The 23,862-nt window shown below is 36.8% G+C and overlaps 1 protein-coding gene across 4 annotated transcripts in view; it reads left to right on the forward strand.

The window, feature by feature from the left end:
- The window catches only part of LOC110100374 (probable leucine-rich repeat receptor-like serine/threonine-protein kinase At3g14840), a 61,252-nt gene extending 37,656 nt beyond the window's left edge, over nt 1-23,596 (forward strand). For 3 of the 4 annotated variants that reach the window (XM_020827831.2, XM_028691559.1, XM_020827834.2), the window contains exons 20-24: nt 6,961-7,073; nt 7,158-7,368; nt 7,545-7,782; nt 21,978-22,125; nt 22,254-22,737. In XM_020827831.2, the coding sequence (XP_020683490.1) occupies nt 6,961-7,073; nt 7,158-7,368; nt 7,545-7,782; nt 21,978-22,125; nt 22,254-22,637 (1,094 nt within the window). In that variant the 3' untranslated portion in view covers nt 22,638-22,737. Of the gene's footprint in view, nt 1-6,960; nt 7,074-7,157; nt 7,369-7,544; nt 7,783-21,977; nt 22,126-22,253; nt 22,738-23,410 lie in introns of those variants that run through there. The other variant, XM_028691558.1, reaches the window with a different exon arrangement.
- The last annotated feature ends 266 nt before the right edge of the window (nt 23,597-23,862 follow it).

Below are 23,862 nucleotides of genomic sequence, written 5' to 3' on the forward strand. Positions count from 1 at the left end.
TAATGCATACAAATTAAAAGGAAATCCCTAAATAGTCCCTACATTCAAACTTCCCTCCCAAATCCCTTAAAAATCCTTCCTAAATTGCTCAGTGGACGTTGGCGGTCAGTCGGTTGCGGAAAAGAGGCGGAGGCAGTCCGCCTCATTCGTGCTCCGGCCGGTCCCACGTGGATCGGCTGGACCGATCTAACAATTCCCTCCTCTATTTGAAAATCGATTAAGAAAGGATTTCCTAATTGATTCCCTCCTAACATAATATTTTAATTCTCTATTGGGCCCCACTTCCTCATCTGACTCCCTTTCTCTGTCCGTCAGCCCCACTTGGGCTGAAGTTTGTTGGACCGGGCAGTCCAGTGGCTCCCGGGTTTGATTTGTGCGAACCCCTACTCCTTTCGCCGTATCAATAAATCGCCGTATCAATACTCCTCCCCAAAAGTCCCACCTTATCATCGAGGTGGAATGCAGGGAACTGCTGCTACATAGTTTGGTAGGACTCCCACGAGGCCTCATGCTCTAGTAGGCCCTTCCACCTTATCAATAAATCTTTGCTTCCCGTTACTCCTGGTTGCACTCCTTCGACATCCAGTTGTTCCAACAACACCTCTATGTCCTCTGTCAAGGTCGAGGGAAGTGTAGAGAAAGGAATGTGCTCTTCTATCACTCGCTGCAATTGGGAGGACATATGAAACACCGGATGGATGGTTGTCGATGGTTGTAATTGTAGGTGATAAACCACAACCCCTATGCGCTCTACTATCACGTAAGGACCAACATATCGGTGGGATAACTTATAACTTCGTCTCCGTGACAGGGTTTTTTGTCTATAGGGATGAAGCTTTAATTAAACCTTGTCCCCCACCTCAAACAGTATGTCTAGCCTATATGCATCTTCTTTCTTCTTCATAATTTGTTGAAATCTCAGCAAATGTACCTTCAGCTCCCCCAAGATCTTGTCTTTGTCCTCCAAGTATTGTTCTATCGAAGCCACCAGTGTGCTGCCTTACCCATAGTATATCAAGCGAGGCTAATCTCGTTCGTATAATGCCTTGAACGGTGTAGTTATTGCCGGCGAATGATAAGACTTGTTATACCAATACTCTGCCCGGATTTGGCCCCCAAATTGGGTGTATTTGATATAAAGCACCGTAGATTGGTCTCCACACTATGATTGCCTACCTTTGTCTGTCCATCCATCTGAGGATAATAAGCAGTGCTTCTATTAATAAGGGCGATCCCTTGCAATTTGAACAATTCCTTCTATAACTAGCTTAGGAAGATCTTGTCCCTATCTGATATAAACGATTACGGGATTCCATGTAGTCTCACCACTTTCTTCATAAAAATCATTGCTACTGATACTGCTGTATAGAGGTGGCAAAGGGAGATGAAATGAGCATATTTACTCAATCTGTCCACTAAAACCAATATTGTCTTGTAACCTTCTGACTGGCAGGCCTTCGATGAAATTCATGGTCACCTCCTCCCACTCCTTTTCCGGCAAAGCTAATGGCTAGAGGATCCCTCCTAGAGACAACTAAATACTTGTGCCTCTAGTATATATCACAGCTTGTCACCAATTTCTCAACATCCTTTTGCAACCCCTCCCAATACTGCTCAGCATATAACCAGTGATGTCTTTTCTGCCCCCGAATGTCCCCCAATGGCCGTCCCATGAAACTCTTGCAAAAAGCAGGGAATGAAAGAAGAGATCTTTGGAAGCACAAATAGCCCATCATAAACCAACTTCTGTCCCACCACTAAATATCTTGAATGGATGTCCTAGTTTACTGCCAGCTCCTCCCTAATTTTCTTCAGGCCTGCATCCATTTCACTCTCTCTTCTCAGTGCTTCCTAGTCAACTACCACAGGCACAGATAATGTCATCATCTGGGGTTCCCCCATACACCTAGATAACTCATCTGCTTCTTTGTTCTCCACTCCGGGTCGGTATTGGATTTCAAAGTCATAACCCAATAACTTGGAAAGCCACCTTTGATGCTCCTCAATGACCATTCTCTGTTCCAACAAATACTTTAAACTTCTCTAGTCAGTTCTGACAATGAAATGTCTTTCGAGGAGATATGGTTGCCATTTCTAAATGACCAGCACAATCGTCATCAGCTACCTCTCATAGGCTGACTTGAGCTTGGCCCTAGCTGTCAAAACCTAACTTAAATAAACCACGGGTCTCTTGTTCTGCATAAGTATCGCTCTTATCGCAAAGCTCGAAGCATCTATATCCACAAGAAAAGGCTGTCTAAATTCTGGATTGGCTAAGGCTGGCACAATGGTCATAGAATTTTTCAACTCCTCAAAAGCTTTGGTGACCGATTCTCCCCATTTGAAGTTGTCATTCTTATGTTGTTCTGTCAATGCTCTCGCTATTGATTTGTATCCCTTCAAAAACTTTTGATAGTAGTTGGTGAGTCCTAAGAATCCTCTCAACTCTTTTTGATTATTGGGTATGGGCCATCTGAGCATGGCCACAATCTTATTTTGGTCAGCAACTACTCCCTTCTGAGATATCACATGCCCTATGTACTCCACTATGGATTGGACGAAAGAACACTTCTTTTTATTGTCAAATAAGGAGTGCTTCCTTAAGGTCGACATCACAACTCCAAGGTGCTCCCCTTTGACCTACTGTAAATCAATTTATCGTTAAAAAAAAAACATAAATCTTCGCAACTAGGGCTGGAATACCCTTTCATCAGGGACTGGAAGGTGGTCTGTGCATTAGTGCGCTAAGGAGGGGGTACTCCCTCCTTTAAAACAATAGAGTGCTAGTGTTCTCGTAGGGGTGGTAGTCTCTGCGGAAGCTAAAATATCTCCGTGAACTGCTGAAGCAAGGGTTGGACAATGTCTGGGTGTCCTCTTCACCCTCAGTCTCTCCTCCTTCCAAACTCAAGAGCTCCACCAAGAATCCCCCTCTTTCCCCTTGAAGGGTACGCACCATGGTTTTCAATGAAACCATTGTCTTAAATAAGTTGGGGTCTCCCTTCATTACCACCTTTCTCACCTCCAACTGAATCTGCATAACCAAAGCCTTCCAGTTCTCGGTTTCCCCATTTTATGCCCAAAATCAAGTCGGTAATTCCCAACTCTAATGGAGGGAAATCCTCCTTGATGTGGATCCCGTCTAACTCTATGATCAAACCCTGACATATCCCTCTGTTCATCTCTACTTTTTATATACCCATCATCAATCCAAACCCTCGCGTGTTTATCAGTTTCAGCCCCAGTTTATCTACTACCTTGTTCGATATGAAGTTGCGGGTTAGCCCCATTATTTGCCAGGATTTCCACTGTCTCTCCTCCTATATGTCCCATTACCTTTATAGTATGATTTAGGGTGAATTTCACTACAGGGGTCAATGAAACTTTTGCCACCTCCAAATGCACGGACCCCTCTTCCTCTTCTTCAATTTCTCTTCTTCATCCACCTCTTCCCCATCACACATAATGAGAACTTGCAATGTGCAATTTTTACACTAATATCCTGGTGTAAATTTCTCGTCTCATCTAAAACATAGCCCTTTAGCTCTCTTGTCTTGTAATTTAGTATTAGTCAACCTCTTGAGATCTTCTCTCGGTTGGGCTCTCGAACTGCCCTCCTTTGGCGTTTCCCTTTTAATTGGTACGGCTTGCACCGTAGATATCAGGAAAGTGGTTGTAGTGCGGTAAGAACCTCCTCCACTTCCCCCTTTACTATTCTTCTGTAGTGACTTCTTGTTCTCAATCATTTGTGCCAACTCCATTGCCTCTCCCATATCATGGGGTCTTGCCACCCGTATTGTCGCCCTCAACATTGGTTTGAGGTCTTTCATGAAGTTGCTTTCCAATACTGCCTCTAATAACCTCCCCACTCATCCTGATAGAAGCTCAAATATTTCCCGATACTCAATCACAATGCCATCTTGTGTCAAGGTAAAGAATTTCTCATAAGAATCCCCATCTTGCTGGGCTTGAAAGCGCTCCAACAAGCGTTCCTTAAACTCATCTCACGAACAGATTGTGTAGATCGCCTCTCGTCATTGGTACCATGCTATTGCCTTCCCTTCCAGACATAGAGTGGCGGCCATCAGTCTCTCATCTTCTGTCAACCCGTTCATTCTAAAATATTTCTTCACCCTATATATCCACCATTGTGCGTCATTCCCTTGAAATACATGCATTTTTAGATTTTTAATCTTATGATCCCCTACACCCTAATGTTCCCTTCTGCCCCCCATACCTCCTATGGCACGAGCATTGTGTTCCCTCTACGGTTCCCTCTATTCCCTTCTCCGTTCATATCACTTCCTTCACTATGTGGGGTCGGCTACATAAATCATTTTTCTTTATTTTGTCCTGTTAAGAGAACCAAGCCTTTTTAAATATACCTCTACCTTTCTTAACATATGTCAAATCTAATACGTGTACTTTCCTATCTGTTTCATTAGAAGGCTGGCGTTTTATGTGACAAAACCATCTAAGATGACTCTCCCTAATCTTATCTTCCATTGGAGCTACTCCAACACTTGACTTAGTATTATGCTTCTCTTTTAATGACCAACATTCTGCACCATAAAGCATTGCCAGTCTAATCTCCATCTTATAAAAATTTTCTTTAAGTTTGAGGGAGATTTTTCTATCTCACAACAAGCTCGATGCATTCCTCCACTTTAACCATCCAACTTGAATTATACTAATAATATCCCCATGTAGTTCATCATCACTCTGAACAATAGGCCCAATTTATCGAAAATGTGTACTCTTATTAATGACTTGATCACCCATAGTCACAATCTTCCATTAGATCTATTATTATTAAAACTATAGTTCTTGTATTCAGTTTTAGATCTACTCAAACAAAAGCCTTTTAAAGTCTAAAGTTAACCTCCTTATTTCAAGTTTACATTCAAGTCCCTCTCTAGTCTTAACAACAAGAATAATATATTCAGCAAAAAGCATACACTAGGGTACAACCTCTTGCAAATGTTTAGTGAGAACATTAATGACTAAAATAAAAAGATATGGGCTTAAGGTTAATCCTTGATGTAATCCAACTGAAATAGGAAAATATTTGGTCAAACTATCTTGTGTTTGAACACAAGTAACATCTCGTGCATACATATCCTTAATGACTTGAATATAAGCATTATTAATGCCCTTTCTTTTCTAAAAATCTCCATAGCACTTATATTTGAATATTATCATATGCTTTCTCTTAAGTAATAAATATCATATGTAGATCATCCTTATTCTCTCTATACTTCTCCATCAAACCTCTCAATAAATATATAGCTTCCATAGTAGACCTACCCGGCATGCATCCAAATTGATTTTGAGAAACATTAGTATCATGCCCCAACATATGATGTGTAACTCTCCCCCATAGTTTTAAAGTAGGACACATTAACTTAATTCATCTATAGTTTGCACAATCTTGTGTATCACTTTTATTCTTAAAAATATGAATCAACACACTTATTCTTCACTCATCTTGCATATTTTTAGTCTTCAAAATAAGATTACTAAGTTTAGTAAGCCCAAAAATTCCTTTATCTTCTAAGCATTTCTACACCTCTATTGGAATATGATTAAGTCCAACAGCTTTTTCACACTTCATTTTATTTAAGGCATCTCTAACTTCAGTTTTACTAATACACTGATAAAAATAAAATCTTTATTTTCATTTAGAATGTTAATGTCACCAAAGTCAATCATACTCTCACAATTGTTATTAAAAAATTTTACAAAATATCTCATCCACCGCTGTTGAATATCTTTTTCAAATAAAAATATTTTTTTATCTTCATCCTTAATACACTTCACTTGAACTAAATCCTTATTAATTTTATCTCTTAGTTTGGTATAGCTTCCTCTCATTCAAAGCCTCTTAGGTTCAAAAGGAGGGAGCGAATCGCGGTTATTTTCTACGAGGAGTCACTTTTTTTCTCCCTCTCACACGTTCCTTCGCTCAATGGTGTGATTCGGTTTTCTGCCAGCCCTTCCCGCACCCGATTGTTTCATTCGCCTACCTCACCCATTGTTGTTGTTTTATTAACTGTCCAATTCACTTGAACCGGTCAGACCGGTTCTTACATAATGCGCCTCATGGAAAATGAACTGTTAATTTCAATGATATGGTTGATGCTTTTCCTGAGCAACTACTATTCCAACTTGTTTTGATTGTCATAGAGCTAGTTAGTTGTTTACGAACAGCAGAGTGAATTGCCCCAGCAGTGAACTGCTGTTTGGCAATAAATTATTTTTGAGTGCAAAGTTTATGACAGCCTTGTCTATAAACAGCATGATTTGAACTAACAGCAATGTATCTTGTAACATCTAGCAGAAGTTTCACTGAAAATCCATGATTAAAGCTTAATGTTTTAAAAAAGTTATTATGGACATTTTGAACCATTTCTATGGTCCAAAGGCTAGCATGAGGGTGGGGACAGGGGGCTATGCTCTCCTCAAACCCTACTAGAACAACCACACACCCATGGCTACCACTACAAAAAATAGAAAATTAAAAAAAAAAAATCAAACATAAAGAAAGATATCATGGATTCCAGTTTTCTCCAAATACCATGATAATGCATGGTGTAATATTACCTTAGGCCCTATCATCCAATCCATTTCAGTGACTGGGATTATTCCAACATGCATTTTCAAATGTACTCGAATTTTGTTAGACTAGATCTTGGTTACTCAAAATGAATTGAATTGCTCAATGTGGGTAATTACATCAGACAAGGACAATGATAATTGGAGAGGGTCCGAATCCCAATATTATTGCTCAATTTGCTTGCAAAACATTGTCAAAAGCATACCTACATTATCAGGCCCGTTCCTCCAAGTTCCTGCATCTCAGCAGAACTAGTTAATATCATGTTTTTTTCCTGTGAGGATGAATGCGTCATCAATTTACTTGTCAGCCTGCAAACTTCGTGAGGTTCTCCTGTTTTTGGACAGATCTGAGGGGTCTGGAAACTATCTCCTTTTCTCTAAGGCAAATTCAAGCTGCTACTAGCAACTTCAGTTCTTCTAACAAGATTGGTGAAGGTGGTTTTGGATCTGTGTACAAGGTTTATGCAAACTCCTATTTTTCTGATTTTGGAAAGTTAAAATTAGAGCTGCCCATATTTATTTCAATTATTTTCCTGGTTCAGGGCCGGTTAGCAGATGGTACTGTAATAGCTGTGAAGCAGCTTTCTTCAAAGTCAAGTCAAGGAAATCAGGAATTTGTAAATGAGATTGGCATGATTTCTGCGTTACAACACCCAAATCTTGTAAAGCTTTATGGATGTTGCATTGAAGGAAATCAGTTATTGTTAGTATATGAATATATGGAAAATAATAGCCTTGCACGTGCTCTTTATGGTAATGGTGCTCATTTGTGTGTTTAGCATTTGAAGCATATAATTGTTTTGTTAAAACTATTCTACTATTCTCTTAATTGTTATCATTATTACTTTAATTCAGTTTTTCATTGTTTTTTCACATTTGTTGGTTACTGCATCATTCTACATTGAAGAATTTATTTACTCATGTTGTAGGGCCAGAACAATATCAGTTGAAGCTAGATTGGTCCACAAGACATCAAATTTGTGTTGGCATAGCAAGAGGTCTTGCTTACCTCCATGAAGAGTCGATGCTGAAGATTGTTCATCGAGACATAAAAGCTACAAATGTGTTGTTAGACATTGATCTAAACCCCAAAATATCAGATTTTGGATTGGCAAAGCTTGATGAGAAGGGAAACACCCATATTAGCACGCGGATAGCTGGAACAATGTAAGCCATTACAGCAATTATTTCTCTGATGTTCTGTTTAGTTTGAAGGAATTATTAGGAATTTAGATTCATTTCACTTTATAATTTCTAATTATTTGTTTTGGTTCTAAGGTAATTTTTAAGTTTTTCGATTTAAATAGGTAATATGGACAATTACTTTTTTTCAAAGATAATTCCTTTCTCATCACTGGTGAAAAATGAGAAGAATAATTTTGTCAAATCATCATTAAGACGTTATCCTCTCAATAGAAACCAAATATCAATTTCTCATCAAACAAACAAGTGGATGAAAACCAATTTCCTCAATTTCTTTATCATTTGCATTTTCATTTCTTTTTTCATTTCGTCTCTTCCTATTCCTTCAAACCAAACTGAGCCTAATTGACGAGGTATTGTTTGCATCAATATTTGACATTGTAAACATTGCCTAGCGACTAGGTCCTTTTAGTTGGTGCTTCATTTTAATAGCATATTGGGAAATTAAGGACTTTAATATGATAGAAAAACATTTTTTGGCAAAAAATTTTGTTGTAGAATTTTTAGCATTTTACTTTTGGACGCAATGTATTTCTCATGTTGTAATTTAAGTGCCAAGGTTTTCTTTAACTTTTTCTCATTCTTTATGCTATCTTGGACTCTATGAGAATAATACTGTTTCAATTATACTGTATGTTCAGCTCAAACTAACATAACATTCTCCTTTTTCTACTTTATTGCAATCTCCTTTATGCCTGTTAAAGCTAAACATCATAGTTTCACATCCAGACAACAAAATATTTGTGTTTAGTTAGATGAAATGTAGAATTAAATTCTATAATAAAGTTGCAGAGAAAATTATAGGAATTGCTTGTTAATAAATGCCATCGACCTTATTTTTATTCATATCATGTAATATCAACAAAGTGTCTTCTAAATTCTTATTAAATGATTTTTTTCTGTAGATGCATTATTTATAATCTACTAATGATATGAATACAATATGAAACAAATATGATAATTGTCGAAAGAAAAGTAAAATCAAATAATAAAATTAAAGATAATGTGATAACATAGATAGAACAATCTGTTAATAGGAAAGGGAAAGTACATAAACTCTTAATTACAATGCCTTGCTTTAAGCCTAGTGAATGTTGGAGAGTAATGGTGTTTTTTTCTTATTTCTATCTTGCTTGGAAAATATGATTTCGAATTTTCTATTCACTAGTGAGTCATGCTCAGAAAAATCCCATTATAATCATAATGATGTTCTAATACATTGTCGTCGATGTCTTCAATAATAGGAAGATAAATGTTCATGCTTGCAGATTATAAGGTGACTAAATTCTTAGGGCTAGTAGGGACGGGTACAAATGTCTTTGATTCAAATGAAAGGTCTAAATTTTAAATCATGAGTGCATGCCTATTCCGAAGTAAGAGGAGCTATAATTGTCATGTTAAGGGTAGAATTTATGTTTGTTCCTCTTGTTCATGGATGTTTGATTTCCTCTATTCCGGTTGAGCCTTGAAACATTTTGAGTAGTTGTGCTAAAAATTTTTGTAACCAAAATAATAGGAAAGAATATCTTCAAATTCTACCTTCCTCTAATAAATGCAAGATGAGAAATCAATCTACATCTCATTTTCAGCCATTTTTATTTTTCTGGAGACTTACCTGAAAATGTTAGTTTAATGGGTTGAGTTTATATGGTAACTCAGTGGGTAATCTTTTTATATATAGCATTTAAACATGTATAAAATATAATGCATGTTCTTTTTCTCATTTCTTATACAATATTAAAACTTATATAACATTTAATATATGTATAATTGTATATGCATATAACATTTAGTATACATATTTTTATATTATTTTCCATTTCATTCATTCATTCATTCCTTGATACCTTTCATATACGTTTCATATCGTATACATTTCATAACAAAATATTTATTCATTTTCCAATTCAATTAGTATAGAAGTATTTTCTAAATGTACCTATAAAGGTACAACCATTTTCATTTCCGTTTCCATTTTTATTTAACATGCACAGATATATTGCTTCCCCAACCAATACCATATTATTGACCTCTAAAGAGAAGCAAAAAAAAAAAAAATCAAATAAAAAATATATTAAAAAAAACCCATCAAAATCCCTACCTCTGCCACAAATCTTGCAAAATCCCGCCATCTGCTGTAATGCCCATACCCTGTACATTCGGCGCCATTTCGAACAGGGCACGCGCAAGATCCCGCTTAATTCTATCGCACACGAGCAGTTACACTCGCGAGTTAAAAGCTTCATCACAGCCAAACTCGCTTCTTCCTCTCGCGTAAAATCTCCTCTACTCTACCGAGCATGTACCGAGCAGTATCGAGCATGTACCTAGCAGTACCGATAATGTACTGAGCGGTAATGAGCATATACCTAGCGGTATCGAGCATGTACCGAGCGGTACCGAGAATGTTCTGAGCGGTACTGAGTATGTACCTGCTCGGTATCGAGCATGTACCTAGCAATACCTAGCGGGACCGAGCATGCAAATTAGCTTTTTTCTTAATTTTTAGAGGCAGACGCCTCTCAACTATGAGGCAAGGCGTGCCTCAGTAAACTTGAGGCGTACGCCTCAAATCATAAACTCATTGTGTGAGCTTTAAGGCTTAAAGGGGCGAAATTGTGCTGAGGTGCACCTCTTATTACATAGTTTTAAACCATGGTTGGAACGCATCAGACAATCACCCTTATGTAATATGCCACACTTAGCACAAGCTTTTATGACTTTACTGGCAGTTGCATTACTAACTCCACTAGGGTTAAAGTTAGGCTTCTTTCAATTTGATCCTTCAATCTAATTGCTTTGGATATCTTCTTTAACATTCTTGCTTTAATGATGGTCCCTTATCTTCTGAGTGATTTGAAAGTTAATATCTACCCTTTTTGCTCTTTCTACCAACTTGCTCTTTCTACCAATATTGAATAATCCTCAATTTCTAAAGATACTAAAGGTTATCTAATTGCATCTTTTAGACCAGATAGGAATCGATAATATTTCTTCTTTGATGTTGCAATCAATTGCGGTGCATATCTAGATAGAATTGTTAATTCTTCTTCGTATTGCATCACTGATTTGTCTCCTTGTACTAGTCTTATGAATTTGTCCTGCATCTGCCTCCTTGTTGATATAGGTACGAACCATTCTCTAAACAGTTCTACAAAGTCTTCTTAGTTGACTAGTAAATTTGGAGTATCTCTCAGCCTATCTTCGCGTTGTCCTCTCTGTGGGTCTCCGAAAGAATTCTGCTCATCGTAATTCGAATGCAAAGGGTACGATCACACTATCCCTTAGGACAAAATGGTCGTAGGCCTTTACAATCGACACAAGCAGGCCGATGGAAGAGCAGATGGAGTTATACATACGATTAGCCATGGAGGATAGCGGCTTTCATTTACACACCTCAATGGATAATAATATGCATAACCCAAAAGTTCACGAGATTTCTCCTATTCGATACATCAGCATCGAATAGAGTTTCCTACGGGGCTTGGCGCAAGCCCCCGTAGTTAATTACATCTTAGACCTCGATCTAAGAAAACTCTCGATTAAGGACGTTAGATTATCTTCTCTAATGGGTTTAGTGCAAAGGGAAAATTCTAGGCTTTCCTAATCAAAGGGGCACACGTGGTTCAGTCATCATCCGGTTGGCTCGAAGAAGTGGAAACTGAAGAAAAAGAGAAGACACAGCACTCAAACATACATGATAGAAAGAGGGAAGTGGCGTCACCTGTGCGACACGGATGGGCAGGATTTATAGCTTTCGAAAGAATGAAGAGCTTACCCACCAATAAGGCGTATAGTGGTACACTCGTACCACTCACCTTTAGACCATAAATCTATAAAAGATATAGTGTCATACACATGACACTAACATCTACGTCCTAACTAATGCAATCGTGGACTTATTCCTTGCCTAAAAAGGAAGCCAGCTAAAACCACCTAATCGTATAAAATCCATGTTATCCGGTCCATATGAAAGATGGGAGGGTAGTTTAGACATTGGAGTTTGGGATCGACAACTAGAGAAGTTCCTAAGTGATCCCACACTTATGAGTGGTATAATGCTTCTAATACTAATGCGATTAAATTTTAATTTTAATTAGTTGTTAATGCAGTTTATACTAGTCAAAATCTCCAAATCAGGAATGTATGAAATTTAAAAAAGGCTTATAAAAAATAGTTTTTAGAATGACTAAACTTCCCCCAGTCCGGCACTTCATCCTCATAGGCCAGATTATCCGGACTCTACCCGCAGGCGGGGAAGTTTGTCTAAAAGAAGAGAGAATGCGTGTATGCGCCCCTGGACGATTCCGGCTATTCCCTAAAATCGTTATATTTCTATGTGAATTAATTCTTAAAATTTTATTTAATAATTACGAGTACAATAATTTTTATCCCTAAAGAGCCTAACGGTCAGGCACAAGCACATGCAAGAAAGAAACCTATAAAGAGCATGCCAGTTCTACTGCGCAAACAAAGTAAACGAAAAACACAATAAAGCAACAAAATCCCACAAAAAAGAGTGTCCATGGTAAGTGCCATATAATTTACAATCACAGAGTACAGAAAAGTAATAGGTGGCCGGCTCCACCGATCAACAACCCGGGAAGACGCAAACTTAAAAATAAGGCATTTTACATCTTCAGGCTTTGTTTGGGACTGTTTTTTAATCTTTCTAAAAACAGAGATTTTAGTACAAACTAAAAATTTTGTACTAAACTCCGTTTTAAAAAAGCAGTAAAAAAGTTGTCGCCTAAAACGAAGCTAGTGTACCAATACCTAGCAATACCGAGCAAATCCTAGCAATTACCTCGAGCAAAAATCTTGAGGCAATATATTGGAGTTGTGGCCGAGTTGTACCAGAATTTTCTAGCAATACGAGCAAATCCTGAGCAAATACTCGAGTTTGTTACCGAGTTGTAAAAAAAACATTGGTAACAAACTCGGTATTTGCATGAAATACTTGGTCTTCAGCAGAGGCGGTAATTATCTCTTTTTTTTGCAAAGCAATACCAGCAAATACCGAGCAATACTGTGAGATAAACTGCGAACGATAGCATATCGCGGGTTTCGCTCCGGGTCAAGTCGTCGGGCCACGCGTAAAAAGTAAAAGCAAAGTGGCGACATGTTATTGGCGGGCGACGTAAGCTCTACTTGCCGGTCAAGAGGCGTAATAAGTGTTACGTTGCTTTGCAGGAGGTGTAGAGATTGCATGCGTCGCTTCTTCGTTTCCTTCGTGACTGTTCAACTTCGCTCCTTCGACGTCTTTCCCTTCCTGTCGGATCGGAAATTTCGACATTTTGATCGGAAGCAAGAACGGGACCTCGCTGGTTGTGAAGGTAACTTTCTCCCTTTCGCGTGCTTCTTGGGCTAAATCCCGTTAAATCCGCCGAACAGAGGGATTTAGTAAATCCGGGATTTAGACTGTAAATCCCTAAATCCGGGATTTACGGAATCCCGGGATTTAAAGAGCACACAAAAACCGTTTGGCTGGATTTAGCGTAAATCCGACTTAAATCCGATACCAAACAGCCCCTCAGTCTGCATCTTCCCTTGATTCGCCTTTGGATCATCTTCAGTCCTCTAGGCTCCTTGTAGTGATTGCTCCAAAAGGATGCCCAAATGATAAAGGAAACCCCCTGTAAGAGTTTTCTTTTCCCTTTGGACCCCTTTACATTAAAAATGCCTTATTTTCATATTTTCACAACATTTACTATCAAATACGTTGCATTAGTAAAAGAAGAAAATCTAGACTCTCCTGCAGGGGTTATCCTAAGCAGTTATAATCAAAATCATCCGAGAAAAATCATCCACGCAGTTATATATGAATGAAAATATTGAAAATAAATCACACTTGGCCGTGCTCTAATCATTGGGGGATAAGCAGCTGAAGCAAGTACCTAAAGCAGTTATAAATGATTATTATTAATTTTAGCCCCCTTTAGCGCTGTGTGAGCACGACCACCTGCAAAAAGACAATATTAGTATGAAAAGCATGCATAACATATGGGTATTCTAACGCTCACAACAACAGTGCAGAAAGAAAGCTAGAAAACAACACAGAAAAGCGTCACAGAAAAGCTAAAACAAGTAGTAAAGCAAACAACACACAGGTCACATGCAAGTCGCCACAACACAGAGACAGAAAAGAAAAGCATCGACCTAACCTAAGACTAGCTGTCGTGTCCTAGCAAATCAATCTAAGTGTAGGTCGTGTTGTTTTGGTAGGTCCTATATGGGATAGTTTAATTAAAGTTATTTGTATTTTTGTTTGTTGAAAGGGGCAAAGGAAATTTTAGTTAAAATTCATATCTTAGTATTTTAAGATTAATTTTAAATATTTTATTTTAATATTTGATTAATTATCACCTTTGTTTCACACCGAGGCCGTGAGGTTTATTTCACCATCCTTGGGGCTAACTTAATAGCCTCGTAGGCCTGGGTTACCCAGTGATAATTAATTTTGTTATTTTATTTTAGTTTGTTATGAAAAGAAAAGAAAAGGGTGTATTAATCATTTATTAATCAAGTTCGTTGGTTTATTTTAAAGATTATTCTAAAGTTTGATATTTAGAAGTATTTTAATCCTAATGAATTTTAATATTTTGATTTGATCTCCTAATTAAATCTACATATTTTAGATTTTAGATTGGTTATGGTTTAATTATTAAATTAGTTATATTTAACTTAGATTTATGTTTTAGATTTATGATTTAATAATTATAAATGTTAATTATAATTTGATTAAGAATTAAGTGTTTTAATAGATTTTAAGAATTAGATTAAAATTGGTTGGTTGATTATTAGTGGATTAAAGAAAACCAAAATATAGGAAAACGTGTCACTAAGTTTTCGTTTTAATGTCTTTATCCTATAGGGAGCATGCATCCTAAGTCTATATTTTCTAAGACTCAGTCCTTAATTTTTGTCCTTAGATGTCACTAATGTTGTGGGGCTAAGAGTGGTGTTATTTTCTAACCCTTAAGACTTCTATGCGTATGTCAAAAGGTTTTAGGGATCTAATAGAATAAAAGCAATCCTAATTATAAATGAAGTTTCTACAAGGCCCTAAGGGTGGGAGGCGTACAATCATCTAGGCCCCTAAAGGTTTTCTAAGTTCTTAAGAAAGCTTACAGCACCGGGGGCTATGACCCGGTGGTTCCGCCCGTAGCGCCCCTACCGGAATGAACAGGTGCGACTGATGCTCGGATCCGGTTGTCCTTGCTTCCTCTCCAAGTACTCCAGTGCTCCTTATCTATTGCTTTCCAAAAGGTACCTCGCAAAACATAGAAGAAAGGTGGATTAGAGCAGTTCTATAAGCAAATAATAATATGAAAGAATGAAAATGCATAAAAGAAAAAAGAACGTACCTTTTTTCTACCGGTTGAGCTACTTGTGTTTTGGGTTCTCCTCATTTTGCAAGTGTTTAAAACATAAAGCATAAAAGAAGTGACAGAAAAGCTAAAGGGCAAAGCGAAAGACAACTAAAAGCAACAAAAAAGAAGAAGAATGAAAATCGTATATAAAAGGGATGTGGGCATTGTTGTTTTGGACACACTTCTTTAAAGTCAAGTGTACCCTAAAACAACATTAACAATGCCCTTTGTTATTCCCACAATCCAAATAAGGCACTTGATACAAACCCGACATGACTACACAAACTATTCCCTACCAAACTCAAAGCGAACAAAGGAAGCTCAAGTTCCAAAGAGAAAACAAGCTAGACCTAAAACAACACCTCTTTCCACCCATCAAATTCTTCCAAACTCTATATCTAGAAGCAAACATTAACAAAAGAGACACAATTCAGACTAAGAGATATCACTTCATTCAAAAAGAGAGCTCTAAAGAATCTACCAATACAAATCTACTCTTCAAAAGTTATTAAACACAAATCTAACTTATGAAATTTTCTTTGCTTGAAAAAGCTACATAACATTTTATATAAATCATCTACCCAAAATCATATAAAACTCCACATAAATCATTTACCAAAATCTTTGACACAAAAGACAATCAAGTGCTTCTTTACTATATTTGAAGTGGGGTTAAAAAAAAAACAACTTTGAAACTCATGAAAGTTCTCTAACACATCCCTAAATATTACTTTATAAAAGGCTCATGAATAGTCACCATTGCTCTTTTCCAAATCAAAGCGCATAACAACTTTTGGATGCCAATATCTCATTCTAAAACAGTTTGGGGACAAAACAAATTTAAAAAAAATCTACTCGATTCCCATAAAAGTTTGGAACAAAAAAAAAACGCATCAAAATCTGCATCTCTCCCATTCCCAAAATAGCTTAGAACACATGAAATATTAAAAATCTGCATATGGGTCATTCCCAAAAGCAGCTCGGAGCACAAAAACATTAAATTTCTGCACATAGTTCACTCCCAAATCAACTTGGAACTCAAAAACAGTAAAATTCTGCATGTGGCTTGCTCCCAAATCAACTTGGTCTATTCTATGGCCAAGACACTGTGGGAGCTTAAAACGATAGAAAAACTGCACTTATATTTGTTTTCCAAAACAATTTGGGAGCTAACAATAGAAATTCTGCATTTTGACGAAGAACGACTACACTTTTATCACATGCACATGGGGCCTTTCATTAAGCGACACATAGAATAATATAACTCTTTCACAAACATGATTTTCTACAAGCTCTATATACAACCAATGATTCTAACAAATGAGAACACCGCACATGTTTAAGAAGAAAAAGAATCATGCTTTCAAGCTATATAATGAAAGGACTTGACCACCATAAACTTGAAACTCAACGCGCTAGTGAGAATACAACTATTGGAAAGGAAATTTGATATTAATTTGCTTCCTCTAGAGGTTAGAAAAAATGCTCCAACAAATTCCACCTTCATGCTTTATACCACCAAATATTCCAAACAAATGTTTAATTCAAATTCATGAATCTACTCTCATGCCAAAACAAGTCTTTATAACATGAATATACAAAAAAAACTTTCCAACAAATTCTCATAGTGAAATAACAAAGATGCAAAGGCTTCAACTCAAATTTTCCCACAAAACCATCGAGAAAGAAATCTATAAAAAAAAAAACTGTAAGAATTTTCGCAACGAAGCAATACTTGCCAACATTTTTTTTTTGTAAAGCTTAAAGAGATACGGAAGAATCCAGACTTAAAGCAAACATAAGGATATTTAAGTTTACTAACTCTTTTATTGTTAATCATGCTTCTAATAATACAAATTATGTAACTATAAAACTCATGGTTGCTCTCCAACAATTGGGTACATTTGAAACATAAACATTAGAGTGTAAGCCAGCTAACAATGAGTCATTTCATTTTCTCAAACAGGCTTTGCATATCTTAAAGAAAAACTTTGTCTCCACATCTCCAACTTTCCAAGAGGGAAATTTAAGACAAATTTCAGCACATTGATACCTCAATGCTCAAAAGAAGTTTGAGAACCTATTATTGACATTTCCACAAACAGATAGATTGTCCAAAGGCAAGATGAAATCAATTCTTAACATATAGATCTCTCAAAAGAAGTATAAATTTCAGCATTCATAACATTTCCTATGGTTAAAGCTTACACCACTTCTAATGGGCATTTGATCAAACACCAATGACAAGAAAGCAATCTTTCAAATAAGATTAAATAGACAAGAAGTTATGAGGTCAATGCGTCATGAGCTACGATTTGCAAATCCACTTATCACCGTCGCAAAAGACATTTTAACATATCGCGTCAAGAGAACTATAGGTAAATTTAGTTGACATAGCCATGTGTAGTGTCACAACCACATGGAAGTAAGATAGTCTGCAACTTTTATACCAAACATGCTCACAAAATATTTACTCAACAAAATCCATGTGAGTCTAAGTCTCATGGGTTACCACTAACCAAACGACACAAAAAGAAATTTTAAACACTTGAGGTGTGATGCTTGCAAAGTTACATAAAATAAAACATCACTTGAAAGGATATATACACCTATTAGATCACAATCTCATTAAATTACCAAATTCATTTTCAGATTTTTTGACAAGCCTCTAAGAAACGCTTTGAGGAAACTTCTATACGAGCAAGCTCACTACACAAGGTCTCAATACAAGCAAACACTTATGGCCTTCTCTTGGGAGCATTTCAACGAACACTTTATATGCAAAGGTTGTAAAGCTATGTAAAACAAGCTATCATAAGAATCATGGTTCACACCTAAATCTCAACTAAAATTCTCCAAACAATTTATCAAAGTTCTTTTTTCTATCCACATGATAATCACTTCATCAAAAAGACATAAGCATAAGGGCTAAAAGAACAACTCAAAGCAATTTCATTCTCGGATTTTTTTTTAAAAGAAAACTACACAATATTCTTCTTTCATTCACCAATGAAGAAGGATAGGAAAAGAAGAAGAAAGAAGGAGAGGGGAAGAGGAGAATAGACTTACCTTGCAAAGGGATGGAGCTCAGTTCGGTCCAGGCGTCGGGACGGTTCGTCGAAGGGGTCCGACTCTACCTAGAGTCGGACGGGCTTCAGCCTTGCTCGGGTTCGATCTCTGGAGCGGGAGCAAGGAGGGAGTTCGGCTCTGGATCGTGCGAAGCCGAGAGAGACACGAGAGAGGGAGGCTGACTCCGCCTGGACTGAACGGCGTCGGAGGGGGAAGCCGGCGTCGGGTGCGTGTGGTCTCCGAAAATTCGGCCCCGGCCTCCGCTCGCTTTTCTTTATTCGGCGAGGGAGTTTTAACGAACTAAGTTCTGAGGTGCAGCGTGGGTCGGGTGGCTGTCGTCGGGTGTGTGGAGCTGAGGACGGGAGGAGAGGAGCTCGGCGTCGGCTGGCCTCCGTGAGCGAGAGAGACACGAGAGGGAGAGGCGTTCCCTCTTGGTTCGGTCCGAAACAGAGGAAAAAAGGGGGGAGTTCGCCTCTTGGAATCGAGAGAGTGCGACTGAGAGCGAGAGAAGATCTCGGGCGTGAGAGGGAGAGGACCAAGGATTCAATCCCTTAGCCGAGAGCATCGTTTCGAGTAAATGGAACTCGTCGCCGAAAGAGGAATCCCGCCTTCTTTGATCCATCGCAGCAGTGTTTCGAAACACGCGAATGAAGCCTGTTATCTGCTTCGTATCGCTGCTCTGCCCGCGAGATATCACCATCATCAGGGGAAAAGGACCACGCCTACTGCCCATTCAATCAGGACCGCTCGATCGAATTCCTGATATGAGTATCAAATTTGAACTCAGCAAAAAGCGAATTTGAATTATCTCAGGCTGAATCGGGTCAGATTTGAACTCAAATTAAACATAATCTGACTCAAATCAAATGAATCCGGACTCAATGCGGCTCGACTAGACTAATTCAATGAAAATTAGACTGAGATTAATGCCGATTAAACTCAAATTGTTCTCGACGAGGTTCGCGGACATCGATCGAGTTTAATTAAACTTAGTCGGGCCTAATTCAACTTGATTCGAGTTGACTCGAGCTTGAATTTGGTTCGACCAGGTTCGATTAAATTGTTCGAAGATCCTCGAAGGCTCTCGTACGAAAAACGAGGTCAACACTCTCCACCACCTTTTTGCTTCTCCGTCCAAGACAAATGTAACGAGTGACACTTTCCTTTCATTAGGACATGACATGCTATCCAATATCTTCTATACACTAAGCAACCAATTCTTTGTCTCAATTGGTCCTTTATTACCTTTGAATAATAATGGTCGCGTGTTCTGAAACAACTTTAGATATTTATCCACTACTCCAGGCTGTGATCTTGATTCTTGAAGTATTTGGGTCATAGTCGCCATCATCTGAGTAAAGTTATTGGTGTTCACAGTCGCTTCATGTGGTAGTCGTTCTCCTTCCATATTTTTACCAGCTACTTCCTCTTGATCATTCACATACCTGATATATTTATATATAAATTAATTCTATTATCTAATCAAATATTTAAATTCTTCTCAAATAAGTTTATAAATCATTCATATGTTTCTTTCATTACGATTCACATTTCTAAGATACTCCTTGGGCTCTAATACCACTTTTATCACAACCCGACCGCTCGGAGACTCAAATTAATAAGCGGGAATAGACGGTCGGACTGTGATTTAAATTTTCATTTGCTAAATATATTTTCAATATACTGAAAGAGTCACTAAAACATAAAAAAATAGAAACTGATATAAAATGAATTAAATGTATTTCATTTGGTGCCCTGCATCTATGATACACATTTTCACCTCTTCTGCTCATTTTAGTTAATTGAATTATACTTGCAATTATTTTTCAATAGTAGGAGTGAGTAATTCATATTTTTAAACTACAGTAACTCAAGGCATTTGGAACAATATTCATGATAATTTTTCAAACATAAAATAATTTCATTTCAAGACTTTCAATAATATGTATATATTATTATTCATAACGTTAGACATATCATTATCCTTTTCTTATAAATAATACAACTGTCGATGGAGCCACCATTTAAAATTATACCATTGACGGTACTCATTTTCCATTTTATTTTCCTTTTACCTTTTTCATTAACGTGTACGAGTACATTGCGTCCCCAGCCAATACTATAAGAGGTGTGCTCTATCAGCCAAATGCACATACAAGCATACTACATAAATCATATTATTTATCTTCTCTATATCATTTCAATTCAAGTTTTTTAGTTTAATATGGTCAATTGTCTTTAATGAAGAAAAATCATGTAATAACATTGAGCAATTAGATAATAACAGTACTTGATGTATCATGTGTTGGAGAAATAAATATCATTATTGTAATTAAAAGACATGAGTATTTACCTTGAACTTAGAAAATATGATGTTTCACTTTTACTCCTTACTCCAATGACAATAAATTTAAAGCCTATAAAAGATTACTTCATTAAATTTAATTAATTATTTGCTCTAAATTTTCTCTAACTTAATATTTCAAAACTTATCATGATTATTCAACAAGTTTTACGCTGGCTGACGACTATCTAACGCAACCCTCCACTTTTCTCATCCAGGACTTGGGACCTGGCAACGGCAGTGATCTAAAATTGAATATATGAAGTGTAATTTTAGTGGAAATAGACCTAGTGGGGGATTGTGACTTTGGGCGATCAAGTCATTAATAAGAGTGCACGCTTTAGAAATCTTGGATCTATTGTTCAGAGTGATGATGAAATTGATGGGGATATTATCAGCAGAATTCAAGTTGGATGGTTGAAGTGGAGGAATGCAACGGGCTTATTGTGCGATAGAAAAGTCCCCCTCAATCTTAAGGGAAAATTCTATAAGATGGTGGTGAGACCTGCAATGCTTTATGGTGCTGAATGTTGGCCATTAAAAGAGAAGCATAATACTAAGTTAAGTGTTGCATAGACTTTTCTATCACGCAACAAGCCCGATACATTCCTCCACTTCAACCATCCAACTTTAATTCTACTAATAATATTCCCATCTATTTCACCATCACTCTAAACAATTGACCCAAGATATTTAAAATGTGTACTATTATTAATGACTCGATTACTAAAATGCATTGATAAAATTAATGTTCAAGTATTAGAAAGAAAAGGGGTAGGACTAAGATTATATGGATAAATGTTTTTCAAAATGATTTGCTGCTACAATTTATATGTTGAATTTATATTGCTAACTCTAAATAGTTAGGATAAAGCTAATGAGTATGATGATGGTCTCAACACTTCTTCTATTCTTAACCTTTTGAACATATAATAGTTTACATCATTTCTCAATGTATTGAGGTTTTTCTCTTTCCTATCTAGTTTCTTATGAGCAAGCAACATTTATTCTCCTAGTCACTACAACAACAACAACAACAACATCAAGCCTTTGTCCCACTATATGGGGTCGGCTACATGAATCCTTTTTCACCATTGTGTTTGGTTAAAAGTCAAATTCTCATTTAAATTTATTCTCCTAGTCACTGCTGCCACAAAATCTGTTTAGTATATTATTGCAAATAAAATCAACTTTATAATTCATTTAGTAATTTCTTAAATATCATGTTCATGCTTTTTTAATATCTTCATTTTTTTAAGTTATATCCTATTATCTTTCCTATATGGTTGGCTGTCATCACGTACACATTGTATCATTTCATATTTTTAAACTTCATTTTGCATCAGTTCATAATTTTAGTCTATTTTTGGCAGTGGATATATGGCACCTGAATATGCAACAAGGGGCTATTTGACAGAAAAGGCAGATGTCTACAGCTTCGGCATTGTTGCATTGGAGATTATAACTGGGAAGTGTGTCTCGAGCTATATGAATGAAGACCAATATCACCTTCTAGACGTGGTAGGCTTTTCTTAACTGCCATTCGTACATATTAGTCGTACATTCGGAGTATTTTCTTTATGTATTATTATCCCTTTATAAATATACTTTATCCTCTGGTTTATGAAATTATCATTTTAACATGGCAGGCACATCTTGCAAAAGAGAAAGAGGACCTGCTGTCTCTTGTTGATAAGAGACTGGAAAACCAGTACAATCAGGTTGAAGCTGTGGGAATGATCAGGGTGGCCATTCTATGTGCACATTCATCACCAGCTCATAGGCCTTTAATGTCAAGTGTGGTGAAAATGCTTACTGGAGAAATTAGCATCCCAGACTTTGTTCCAGATCCATATCGTTTCAGAGACAGTCTAGGCTATGGTTTTGGTGAGAATCCTCATGAGCAGGCTACATACTCAAGAACCAATATGCAATCTGGTAAGTTTAGGAGTGATGTTACGGAATTTGGATCAACAAGTGATTCTGCTACCTATGATTCCGAACAGTATTCGTTTCCACCAGTTTCTGTTTAATAAACCTTTGTGTTATAATGAAGGAATAAATAAATAAATAAATAATATTCATGTAATTTTGATTTGATTAATCTTCAATAATAGATGTGTAGTTTTTAAACATTGCCTTTTTCGAAAGCAATTTAGCATTCAAAAATTCGAACTATAGCTGAAAACCAACTAAGACTTGTCGATCTACTTAAAGTTGGTGGCTGATGACTTAACTGATGCTTCTTGGTTCATTAAGGTTTCGTTTGGGACAGCTTTTTTATTATTTTTTAAGGCAGTATTTTAGTACATAAATTTTTAGCTCTAAAATTTTTTATGCTAAAATACTACTTTAAAAAGTATTTAGAAAGCTATCCCAAAGGAAGCCTAAACCTAATTAGATTTGTTAAACAGCATTTTTTTGTTAATATTATAAGAATATTTGAATTGTTTTTAACAAAATAATTGTGTTCTGATGTCCAATTTTCAATTGACTTGGATAATTAGCTGGCTCGATTATATATATCCATATATGTGTGTGTTTAATCAAAAATCAAAAGTAGGTGGCTAGTTAAGTTGAGCACTAGTATGTAGTTTGTGTTGTGTTCAGTTCAGTCATTGTGCTGGGGATTCCGGCCAAATTTGGGCTTTGTTCGGCTTGAGATTGGTCAACTAAATAGAAAACATTGCTATTTTTTTGAGTCAGGCTGGATCACATGATTCTCTTTTAGTCCAAACTCAACCTGGTAATGCAATTGATCTGCGTGCTTGGTCGGTTGTCTGATCCATGCTTTTGTCTTATGCAGTGCCATGATTAGATTATCTATTCTATGACATGGAGGTCAAATGAAGGTCGTGAAGGAATATTGGAAATATTTTGTATTTAAATAGCTAAGATTTTGTATTTCATTATGTATGTAAACCCACAAGTTTGAAACTCAAATTCACTTTTATATAGGTTCATCAGAATATATTTTTCATTGTTAGCTGTATTGTGAAATCATCATTGTTTTATTATGAAATGTATTTTGTATATTAGGTAATAAAAACTAGACCCTGCAGCTGAAATGGTGACCCTATGACTCTAATTGTAACTCAGATCCCTTGATTTGGTTTGGTTTAAGCATATTTGATTTAAACAGTGATGCAAGCAAAGTCTAGAGAAAAGAAACAAATTGGAGAACACCAGGACAAGACATAAATCAAACTCAATTCAATTGTAACTTGCAAACATCCAAACAAACTTAGGAAAAACAAA

The sequence above is a fragment of the Dendrobium catenatum genome, unplaced genomic scaffold (assembly GCF_001605985.2).
Source record: "Dendrobium catenatum unplaced genomic scaffold, ASM160598v2 original_scaffold_12804, whole genome shotgun sequence".
NCBI classification, from domain to species: Eukaryota; Viridiplantae; Streptophyta; class Magnoliopsida; order Asparagales; family Orchidaceae; genus Dendrobium; species Dendrobium catenatum.